The sequence below is a fragment of the Hevea brasiliensis genome, chromosome 4, assembly GCF_030052815.1.
Source record: "Hevea brasiliensis isolate MT/VB/25A 57/8 chromosome 4, ASM3005281v1, whole genome shotgun sequence".
Lineage (NCBI taxonomy): Eukaryota > Viridiplantae > Streptophyta > Magnoliopsida > Malpighiales > Euphorbiaceae > Hevea > Hevea brasiliensis.
Genome location: NC_079496.1, coordinates 22249121 through 22261650, shown reverse-complemented (window position 1 = coordinate 22261650; position 12530 = coordinate 22249121). Strand labels below are relative to the sequence as shown.

The following is a 12530-nucleotide window of genomic DNA, read 5'->3' as shown; positions in this document are numbered from 1 at the left end:
CCTAAACTCGAAATTCCTGTTCATATTTTGCCCCTTATGGTAGGCACTGTGAAGTTCAAATAAAAACTACTTTTTTAATGCTTGAATCTTTATTCCTTTTAAAAATCTTTTTGAACAACTATGACCTATTTTATGAATAACACCTGCTTAGATTTCTAATACGCTTTTAAAAAAAAAAAAAACAAATATTGATCATCAATGTATAATGTATTTATTTAAATAACTACAGCATAGCGCTGGTTTTTTTAACTAGTATTTAGAAAAAAAAACTAATATTTAATATGACAAATTAATTTTTATAGATAAATTTAAAAATAAAAATAAAAAGAAATGTCAAATAGTAATTTTTTAAATATATTTACTGGTTTATGTGGCACACTTTTATAAAACTTTTTTAAGCTTAGCTATATTTTAATTCCATTTGATTAATTTAAAGACTGAGAGAAAGGAATTAAAACCATTCGGTGATTCATGTTGTCAATTTCACTTAACATACAGTGCTTCCTCATAAGTTGATTTTGATGTTAAGCCATTTATTTAATTTGCATATTAATTTTGTCTCTTTAAGTATTAACATGTGATTATCACATATAATTAACCATAATTACAAATGATTAATTAGAAGAAAAAAAAATGTAACTTTTTAATTTTTTGTCTTTAAGTTTTAAAGAAGAAAAAATTTTAAGAATTTTATTAAGACTTAATGCTCAATTTATCCCATTTATTTATTGAATATGTTCAATTTAATCTATTTTCTTCACTTAAGCAAAATTATCTAAAAATTTCAATTTAATCTTAATTTGGCTCAGAGTGAAAATCATCAAGTACAAGTACATGTCATGAGGGTTGAATTATATTAGGATTAATTCTTAATTTGATCCTTATACTTATTAGGTTGGTCCAATTTAGCTCAATTTTAATTAATAAAAAAAATCACTTTAAAATAATGTTTTATTATTAAAAGATATGATATTTTAATTTAATTAGTTATATCAAAATGTAAGAATATTTTTATATTTTAAGTTATAATTAATTTAAATATTTATTTTAATTTATTTAATTTTAATTAATTATATAAAAATAAATTAAATTGGACATATCTAATAATTATATTGGGCAAAATTAACATTATACTTAATTCGTGAGTTTCACTTAATGACTGCAGGATCAAATTAAATTTAAATAATTTCTTATAAATTAATTTAACTCAAAATTGAAAAACAAGTTAAATTCAACATTTCCAACATAGGATAAATTAAACTTTATGCTATTTTTTTTTTTATATAGATGGCATCTCTGCTTTGGATTATTATATATATATAAACAATATAAAAAAAAATTTACAACTTATCATCATTAAAATTGATTGCTAATCAATTTAGTTGGTTACAATGAGACTGATTGCAATAAATAATCAATAACTAAATCAGTTATTAAATTAATTAAATTTAAAAAAATAAAACTTTTAGTAAGAAACTATCGATTGCTAGTAGTAATCAATTTAGCAATCGAAATCGGTTACTAATACAGAAATATAATTGATTGCAAAAAATTTAGTGTCTTTAATCTTGTAATTTTATAACTATTTGGAAATTGGTTGCTATTTGTAACTAATTTAATAACCGAAAAGTTAGTTACCAATTAAAAAAATAAAAAACTTAAAATTCCAACAAATAAATAAAAAATTTTAATAAATAAATTTTTCAAAAAATTACTAAAATAAAAAATTATTAATGAAAAATTAGTACTAAAAATTAATATAAAAATATTATAAAAAATACTAATAATAAGTAGTATTAAAATTATTAACGAAAAAATTAAATATAAAAAGATATTTATAAGACAAATTGCAAAAAAATTACCCACACACATATATATATTATAACAAAAATTACTAAAAATTACTACTACAAATAATTTACTAATAAAAAATATATTTGTACAAAAATTTTTATTTTATGCCAAATAAAAATAAATTAAATTAAAAAAAATAGAAAGAAAAAAATGATGAAGAAAATAGATGAGAAAGAAAAAGATGAAGAAGAAAATATATAAGAAAGGAGAAGAAGAAAATATATGAGAAGGAAATAGATGAAAAAGAAAATATATTAGAAAAAAAATGATAAAAAAATAGATAACAAAGAAAAAGATAGTGAATAAAATATGTTAGAAATGAGATGATGATAAATAAAATAGATTAGAATGAAAAAGATGATGGAGAAAAAAAGAGAAAAGAGAAGAAAGAGAAAAAAAAAATAGTGTGTAGAGAAAATGAGTAGTGAGAAAAGAAAATGAGTAGTGAGAAAGGAAAATAAATAGTGATTTATATAAGTGAATTAACAACCGATTGTAGGCTGTTAATTTTTTAAAAAAAGTTAGACGGAAATTTTTAGGAGCAAATTTTGCAATCGATTCGCAATCGGTTATAAAATTAGTTACTAATAGCAATCGATTTTAATCGATTGTAAAAATTGATCGTTGTTAGCAACAAATTCCCAACTTACTTGCAAATCAAACTGATTTTAGCAACTAATTGTAAATCGATTGTTATTTTGCAACCATTGCAAATCGATTGCTAATTTTAAAACCAGTTAAAGTAATTATTTAATTTAGCAATCAATTTCCTAAATTAATTGCAATTTGTAGCAAATTTTAAAATTGATTACTATTAGCAACAGATTTTAGCAATCGACTCTTTGATCGGCTGCTAATTATATATTTAAGATTTTTCTAATACCAATTAGCAATCAATTTTAGTAACTAATAATAAATTGATTGCTAACAGTAACTGATAATTATTTTTTATAGTGAAAGCAGAAAAATATTCTCATGGTGTTACTATGTGACACTTTTCTAAAAAATTTGTATGTGACCTTTTATAAATGAGTGCATAATTTTAATCTAATTATTTAATTTTTACCTTTGTGATTAAATATATTATTAAAATATTTTTTACATTGCTTTTTTTATAAATCTTTTCTTTTTATAAAAAATAAATTATTGTAATTTATTTCATATTGATTAAATTATAAATATGAACTTTATATCATTGTTACTATTTCAAACCTACCGTTACTTTCAGAGAGAATTTTACATCATTATTATAATATTATCCCTTTAAATATCTCCTATATTAAACTTATTTACATATAATTAATGTATAATTTGTATAATATTATTTAAATAATATCATATTATTACACTCCAAAAATATTATTTAATTACATATTCAACTCTCAAAATTATTATAATTAATTTTAAATATTATAAATCAAAAAATAATAAAATATATTAGTTGATAATATTATGTTTAAAATGCATTTTTTTGTACTTTTTAAATGAAAGTATATTTTTATGTTTTATTTTTCTTTTTATTTATAATTTTTTAATTATTTGCGATATTAATAAAAGTTTATACTAATAATTTTTTTTAATATTTTATATATTAATAAGTTTTCTGTTTAAAAAAATTGAAAAAATATAATTAAAAAAAATATTAATTTCAAATATTTGATGTGAAAGCACTCGAAGATTACGTAGGTGTTTCTTCTTTTCGGTGGAAGATTACGTAGGTGTTTTTGATTGTGAGACAAGATGGAGCACGAAGGAGCACTATAAGCTTAGGTGGGACAGATTTCCATGAGAGGCTGATGGGGATATTGCAGTTCAACCTGGGGAAGGTGGAAACTCGACTGAATCATATATTTATTTTACCTAATAAAATAATTTTTATATATTTAATTGAATATCAATGAGATGCTTGGTAATCAGGTTTGTTTTGAAAATATTTTCATCTGAAACTTTGAAATACTCCGTATATGGTGTTCAACTTTTAGGAGAGAAAATAACAGGATTTATCATATTTTTATGGGCACTTGTGTCCAGAAATCTAATAATATTAATGGTGTTTGGGCTTTGAGTGGGATAGTTGGACTTATGATGGTACTATAACATATAAGAATATTATGGGACTACTTAGACGACAACTGGCCTGTTACCTCTGTGAAATTAATAATTATCAGTCTCCTGTGCTACTACAAATGACTTGTACTCCTTTCGGACCTATTTATCTTGTGAACAATGAGCCCATTAACTGGACTCATCTTCTCTGGCAAGATTTTCAAGACCTCATGGATGTTGAAGCTCAAAATTTGACCTCAAAGTAGGTTTCTGGTAGTTAGGCATCCAGCCCATAGACAGACCTAAAACTGCATTCTGCATACCCACGGCCCAGTATCAGTGGACTGTTCTCCCTTTTGATCTTAAGACAGTCCCATCCATTTCTCAAAAAGCTATGATTAGGATATTTTTGAAGGCAAACTTGGAAAAAACTTGGATTCCATCAAACTGAGGCTCTCTTTATATAGAGGGTTTATATAGAGGGAAGAGCTATAACTTTTACAAGCTACCGGTTAGTAACCGGGTTCACGAGCACACAGAACATAAAGTAAAAGCAAAAGTACATTATTATTTTATTGGTGTTGACACTCTGCTAATTATGGAGAAGTGATATAATTGACAATTCTCAAAAACTGTTGTAGTTGTTTTGTCATTAAGTCTTTGTCAGGGAATTTCAGTAATTCTCCGCTATATGTAGACTTAGTTGATACTTTAGTCTTTAAGCCTTAACAGCTGTGGTTCAGGAAGGGTTTTGTTCTTAAAGTCCAGAATCCTTGGAAACGATGAATTGTCTATGAGAACAATATTCTTGATTTTTCTTATTAAAATGTGTCAAAAGTAAAATAAAATAAAATAACTTAGCGTGTTTTTAACATAAATTTATCAAGAACATAATTTAAAAAATATTATTTTAATATTTTTATCATTAAAAATTCTAAATTTAATATTTGAATTATTATTCTTTTTGCCATATTTTATAAAAATTATGAGAAATTTTTGTCTATTAGCACGTGTGTAAAATATGTGAGATTTATATATTTGTGTTTTAGATTCAAACTTTTATATATATATATATATATATATATATATATATATATATATTTCATTGTAGACCTTATGCTCGTAAAAATTTAAAATATATTGTTAATAAAAAATTATCAGTAAATATTTAATAATGTGTGTAAATTTTATAATTTAAAGGTTTTAATAATACTTTCACATTAATTTATAATGATATTATATATGATATTGTGTATATATTTATTAATTTACATGTTACCTTAATGTTTAAATATATTAGTTCAATGTTATTTATATTTTAATATCATGAATAAAATGATACTAAAAAAATATTGTTGAAACATACCAAATGTTATTAAAGCCTAGATTTATCATACAACTGTTAACATCCACTATTTAAAAAAGATTAAAAAGCAAACATAACCAAACTTGACAAGAAACCAAATCCCACTACCCTAAGAAGAAAACAATCATCCCTAAGAAACAGAGGTATCCTTGCAGAAATGGAGATCATCATGCTAAAACAACTTAATATTTCAAATCACAGAAAAAAGGCCTAGCAGTTTTCAAAATTATTTATCAAAACAAAATGATAATACTTGCGCAAAGAGAAACAAAGAGTTGATCTAATTAATTAGTCCCTTCCATTTCTGTATCAAACTCTTCCCAGCACATCATGATCTTCTTGATTCTCCATTTCAGTTTCCTTCTCAGCTCCTTGGAGGTTGATGGGCGTGTACCAATTTGCACAGAACAAGTAGAAGACAAAATCAATAGCTGTAAGAGCTGCAATCAGGAAGTAGAATCTGTCCATATGGCCCATGTTCAAGTCATTTGGGATCCACCCAGGATTCTGACCTCTAGCTGTAATACTCATTACCATATTAACCAGCAAGCTACTCACATAGTTTCCAAGAGAGATTGAAGCCATGCAAAGTGAGCTTCCAAAGCTTTTTATACCATCTGGTGCTTGCCCATTAAAGAATTCTAGCTGACCTACATACATGAAAACCTCTGAAGCACCCACAAATACATATTGTGGGATTTGCCAAAATATGCTTAAAGAGCTTGTCTTTTGCCCTGGAGTGACATGTTTGAGCCTCTGAATTTCAGTGATACCAGCTGCAACCATTGCAAAAATTCCAATAATGAGTCCAATTCCCATTCTTTGAAGCTCTGTTAAGCCCTTAGGATTGCCACTTAACTTTCCTGCTAAGGGCACCAAGATGTGACGATAAATTCCAGTGCAAACAAGGACACTGCAGATATCAAAGGCAGACATGCTAGCAGCTGGGAGGTGAAACTTTCCAATATTAGAGCTCATGACATCTCCTTGCTCAACAAAGAGGGAAGCCATCTGTGTGAAGACAACTGAGTAAATTATAGTGCATAGCCAAATAGGTAACATCTTTAGGACACATTTGGCCTCCTCAACTTGAGTTACGGTGCAGAGCCTCCATGGATCACTTTGGCGTGTCATATCATCCTCAGTTATAGTTGCTGCCTTGTCCAAGAACCTGATTAACAAACACACACACACACACACACACACACACACACACAAAGGACAATTTAGTGCCTATTTCGCATTTCGTTTCATAGCAGTCTTTTCTTTGAAATTAAAACTCCAAAACTTACTCGAACTCGTCGCTATGAAGAATCTTTCTGCTCCCTTTGATTGCAGATTCTGGTCCTTCTACTTCATACAATTCATCAGCATTAGCAGGAGCAACATCCCATTTCTTAGCTGCAGCAACAAATACCTGAGCAACTCGCGGCAAAGGGTTGCCACAAGGTTTTATGTACCTGTACCCAGGAGTCCCCAGTAAAAATGATACTAAGGCTATGACTGCAGAGCCTAATGATACCAGGAACCCAAGTGTCCATTTACCAGAATCTTCATAGTAGACCAAAATGGTGTTTGAGAATAAAGATCCAGTGTTGAGTGCAAAATAGAAGTAACAGAAGAAAGCTGCTTTCGAAATCTTTTCTTTAGGTTTTTTCTCATCAAATTGGTCTGCTCCGAATGTAGCTATAGTGGGTTGGTGTCCACCATATCCAAATGCTACTAAATATATTGATAAGTAGAATATGGCTATACCAACAGGCGATGCTGGCCTGCAAGCTATTACCGCGTCACCACAGTCACTCGGTTTGATCAAGAAAATCCAAGACGAGAGACATAAGAGAAGCAACCCCTAATTCATGCAAATAATTGTTAATTAGCAAGTTAATTAATTACAGGTGATCATAACAGTGATAAATGGTTTATTACCAAGACAAAGATAAGCTGAAAGAGTGCACAGGTCAAGTAACGGCCCCAATAGGAATCACTGAGAAAAGCTCCAATGAGAGAGCACATATAGACTGTGCCAGTCCACTTGCTTACATTATTGGCAGCAGTGGCATTGTCTTGACCAAGAACTCTCGTTAAGAACAAAACCAAATTCACGCCAGCTCCAAAGAAAGCCAGTGTGGCCAGGCCTTGATTCGCTGCTCGCCAAATCGAAGTAGAAAACAACGGAAAAAAGGAATAAGTTTGCAGTTTGTACAGAAACTTATATTTTGGTGCATCAGTTATTTTTCTATGAATGCAACATTATAGTATTAAGGTTCGTCAAATACGATTATTTATCACCAATTTTATATATGATATTATACGTCATATAACACATTTTTACGATAATTTTGATATAAAATTAATAATAAATAAACGTATTTAATAAAAAAAATCTTTAAAAAAATAAATAAATATTAATTGGGGATATTACCTAGCAGGATGTTTGCAGCTTTCCACCCTCCTGAGCTCTTCCAAGTGAGGGAATTCTTAATTTTAAGAAAAGATTTTCTCTGTCTACTCTCATTGTGCACAGTTACAGCATCTGCAGGAGTAATATTTTCTTCTCTCTCCTTCATGTAATAATATAATAAATTAATAATAATCACAGAGCTGATGGTGATAACTTGATGGCAATATCAGAAAAAGAAAACTCACCTTTTCTATTGATAAGATCACAATATAATAGCCATAAATAGTATATATTATTTGACTAAACATGTTAAGACAAGTAGTAAACTGTTCACCTCTAACAAATAAAGCAAGTTTTGCGGTGAAGAAAATTGAAATTCTTAATAATTATGTTGTTCAAGGGTTCCAATCACAAACACAAAAGGAAAAAATCAACTTCTTGTTGTCTTTTAATTTATCAATACATATGTTGTGTACATGTTAATTATTCTGGAATTATAAAACATGGGAAAATTTATCTAAATCTAATTTATTATGAATATCACTATATTGAATTTATAATAAATTAAATTTAAATAATAATTTTTTATAAAACATAAATATGCTAAGCCTGCATGAGTATTGCGCAATCACTATGACGCCTTTGTAATAATATAGAAGTCCAAGTTTTAAACTCTTAGAATTTTTTTTTTTACGTAAATTCAGTCTACTATGAATTCAACACACGTGATATTTAGTGTTATCCATATATTCAACAGGTAAATCTCATATATTTGTATTTTAGATTATAATAAATCAGATTTAAATTAAAATTTCTCCATATATATATATATATTAATTTTATTTGTAATTAAGACTCAAATTCTTAATTTTTTTTAAAATAATTTAGACAATCAACTATGAAAATAGTGAACGTTAATTATAAAAGAACCGATCTATTGCTGCTGGTTATCTTTTTTATTATTATTTCTTTTATATATATAATTATTTCTGACTAAGGCTCATATTTAATATTTTACAGAACTAAAATATCACTGAATTTTAGTGAACATGTCAAGCAAAATTCAAATAGTTATTATATATGTATGGATGTTATATCTACTATAACTTGACATATATACATGTGGTCTTACTAATAAACAGGAGAAAGTTAACTAACCACTAATATATATATATATATATATATATATATATATATATAAAACTAACCAATGAAAGACTTTGCATAACTTATATGGAAATTTGCTTACCTTTAGCGCAACCTCGTTGGCGGAGTTGAGCATATCCATAGCAGCCATTGAAGGTTTCTTTTACAAAGTAACATAGACAAGGTTATAGATTGATAAATATAATAAACAATTTAGAACTCAAAAGATAACTAATGAAATCAAGATAATGATTTAATTCACAAGAAATTTTTTGCCTAAACTTGATTTATTATAGATTTAATACACAAGATATATGGTGCCGTGATGTTCTTAGTCATTAGGAACATAATGCCATGCCATTTTATGATGATATATGGAGAACAATCATGGTGTGAGAGAAATTTTCAAAGAGAAAAATGAGACAATATGAAATATTATAATTACTTTACCTGTTCACAATAATTAGGAAGAGAATGATACCCAAGTGGAGAAAACTCACAAAGGGAAGAAATAAACCAAAAGAGAAGTGGAATAAGTTGTTTGCAAAGAAGAAAGGGTTGAGAGAAGTGGCACAAAAGAGCCCAATATATAGAAAAGAACGCATAAACAGAGAGTGAGAGGGCGTCATTTTCAGTTATGCTTTGTGATGGATAATGAAGAAGAAATTTTTGGTGGAATAGGAAGGAGAGGTCTGCACATAGAAGAGCTTTGTGCCGTGAATGGGTCATTTCATCTATATGAAATCATGGTCAGTGGGAAATTATTTTCAAGCTCTTCCTCTACTTTTTTTTTCTTTCTCCAAATATATGATAATCTCTCCTCAATTTCACTCCATGGTTGATAACTTTTCTTTATAATAATATTATCCAAAAAAAATTCCATATAATTTCATCAGCATGCACAAGCAGCAGTTGTACTACAGTTCTGCAACAATTCTAACCACATTCCTTGTTATTTCTGTAGGTAAATATGAAGTCAGAAACCAATTAATAAGAAAAATTTCTCTTCTTTCTTCATTATTCAAAAAGGAAAGTTTACTTCCAAGAAAATTCCATTCTTTAATAAGAGTTACTTTTATATATTCATAACTCACTTTTACCAACAAGAATTGGGATTTAACATACATTTCTAATTTGTATTGAGCATGGGAAAAAATGCATGTATTAATTTATTTTTGCAGTGATTGAAGGTTTTCTAGTGGAGGTACAACTATGAAGTGAAGATCATTTTCAATCAATTTGGATCCACACTAATCCACCACCATGAAATGCAATGATATTGACAAAACCTTAGACACATTAACACGTTAGATCAATTAACCATTTATATAAACTTCTAATGTCTAAACAATGGGTGCAACAATAGCCAAGTGTAATAAACAGGACCTTTAATTAATTCCACGGTCACATAAAGAATCACAAATTCTATATGTGGATTCATAGATAAATGTTTCAATCCAAAATCCCATTATGTGAGTTAGCTCCTAGGACCAGATCATAATAACTTATACGTACCATGAAAGGAACTCTGAAACCAATAAGGTTACCAACCTTTTAGGGAAGAAAAAGCTCCGGTGATGGTGAAGAACGAGTATCAATGACTCCTCCGACCAATTCCGGGGACGGAGAAGAACTTGTATTGATGATACCGACGAGCAAAATGGGCAGGGAAATCGCTAGACTTGCCAGTGAACCAGAAAAACCGTTGAACCCTTTTGTCATTTATGTTAGAAAAGCGATGATACCCAAAATTCCAATATCAAATGTCAATGAATGTACAGAATTAAGATGATGATCAGCTCCCAAAGCTAGAAAATAACTTGCTGTGCTAGAGTGCACATAAGAGAGTATGAGAGAGAAAGAGTGTGAGAGCTTATATAATGTAGGTGATAATAGAAAGCATAACAAAGAGAATGAAAACAGGTATATAATATTCGAAGAATCAGGCTTAGTTTGCTAACTAACTTCCTATAAAATTCCGACTCGTATCAAATCTTATGCTTTTTTTAATACTGGTTTAACGGATCTTTTGTTCAACAAATTAGAAAAACTAGGCTCTAGCTACTTGTTTTCCAATCAAGCGAGAGGACCATGGATTCTTTGCTTTGTTAATCTACACCCTTCAAATTAAGGGTTATTTTATTTAATGTTAAATACTGGATCTTGCACTAATCCTTTAGATATACAAGTTGCTTAGTGTAAGTTAAGACTAAGTATTATAGACGTAATTAATAATATTTTTTATTATAATGAGTATTGGCCCATATTTTCCAGTTCAATATGTCTGAACTAACACACCTACAAATATTGGGCCAATTTAAATATTCTAATTAAATGTTAGGACTAAACTTTTATAATTTGTTACGCCTTTATATATTCTAGTACTAATGTTACGTTTGGTAGAGTTTAATGTGATAAAATGTAATTAATTATGTAATATAATTGTTATTATATTTCTTTATTTGGTTGTAAAATAAAAATATAAGTAGTCTAATGTAATGTTAATTTTATTTTAATAGTTAATTTATTTATAGTGTTAATAATAAGTACAATAGTTGTTGATGGTCAATTGGCAGTAGTAGCTAAGTGGTGGTGGCAGTGGCAACATCAATAATTAGATGGTGATAGTAGTGATAATGTGAAGTAGTAGTAAAATGAGGTAATGGTGGTGATAGTAGCCAAGTGGTGATAGAGGTGACAATAATTAAGTGGTGATAATAATAGTCAAGTGATGATGATAAGGGTAGTTTTAACAGAATGGTGGTAATAGTGGTAGTTGTGGTGCTGACAGAGTAGGAATAGTGGTGGTATTAGTAATGGTGGCCTAATGTTGATAATAATATTGATAATAAATAAAAAAATAAAATAAATAATTATGATTATATTATTTTTATATGTAATAACTATTACGTTACTTTAAGTATAATTAATTACATTACATAATTATCATTCCATTACATTAAATTTTTTGATATTATCAAATGATTTAATTAAATATGCAATGTATTACATTACAATTTTAATTATGCCATACTAAACATAGCTTAAATATTAAACGTGAGGTCAATATTTTAGTAATTTAAGATTTAGAATTTAGTGAAAATTAGCTTAATAAGCCACATATTCTAAGTAATATTATTAAAATATATCTAATTCTAATAATACTCAATATGACTTACCAAAACTAAAACATATAGCCCTCAAAAATTTTAGTTTTTAATTAGAATAATTTAAATTGTGAGTAAATACATAAAACAACTAGATCTAATTATTATATCCGTCATTACTTTCATATATCTAAATATTATAATCGTCATAACCAAATAAAAAAAAATTAATGGACTAATACTATAGTAAGAGAAAAAATTAAATCATTCTTAAAAAAAATGACTTTTTTTAAAGAATAAATCATTTTATAGATTTTGATAATTTTATTAAAATATAAAAACACTTAGGGATGGCAACAATGCCTACAAGAATCATATTATCTAAACCAAAACTTGATTAATATTTTCAAAATCCGAATCTACCAAACCTGATTAAAATTTATTCTTAACCACCCAAATTCATTCCAAACCCGATTATTACTACGAAAAATACTTGAACCCAATTAATTTTATATATTTTAATTAATAATCTACGTAAAAATTATTTTATTAATAATTTATATTTTAAAATTTTTATAATTTCATAAAATATTTAAACTTTATTTTA

At 27.5% G+C, this 12530-nt stretch overlaps 1 protein-coding gene across 2 annotated transcripts; it reads right to left on the bottom strand.

Moving 5' to 3' along the window:
• Window positions 1-5250: 5250 nt before the first annotated feature.
• LOC110640191 (protein NRT1/ PTR FAMILY 7.1-like) lies at window positions 5251-10678 on the bottom strand. 2 transcript variants are annotated; one of them, XM_058145598.1, is made up of 6 exons: window positions 10368-10678; window positions 8920-8976; window positions 7692-7830; window positions 7196-7413; window positions 6559-7118; window positions 5251-6437 (listed from the first exon to the last, which is right to left on the bottom strand). In XM_058145598.1, exons 2-6 carry the CDS (start codon window positions 8965-8967, stop codon window positions 5576-5578), a joined length of 1827 nt encoding a protein of 608 aa, XP_058001581.1. In that variant the 5' UTR covers window positions 8968-8976; window positions 10368-10678; the 3' UTR covers window positions 5251-5575. The 2 variants fall into 2 exon arrangements, with proteins under 2 accessions (XP_058001581.1, XP_021647097.2); XM_021791405.2 differs by lacking the exon at window positions 10368-10678 and adding an exon at window positions 9267-9870.
• Between the last annotated feature and the right edge of the window lie 1852 nt (window positions 10679-12530).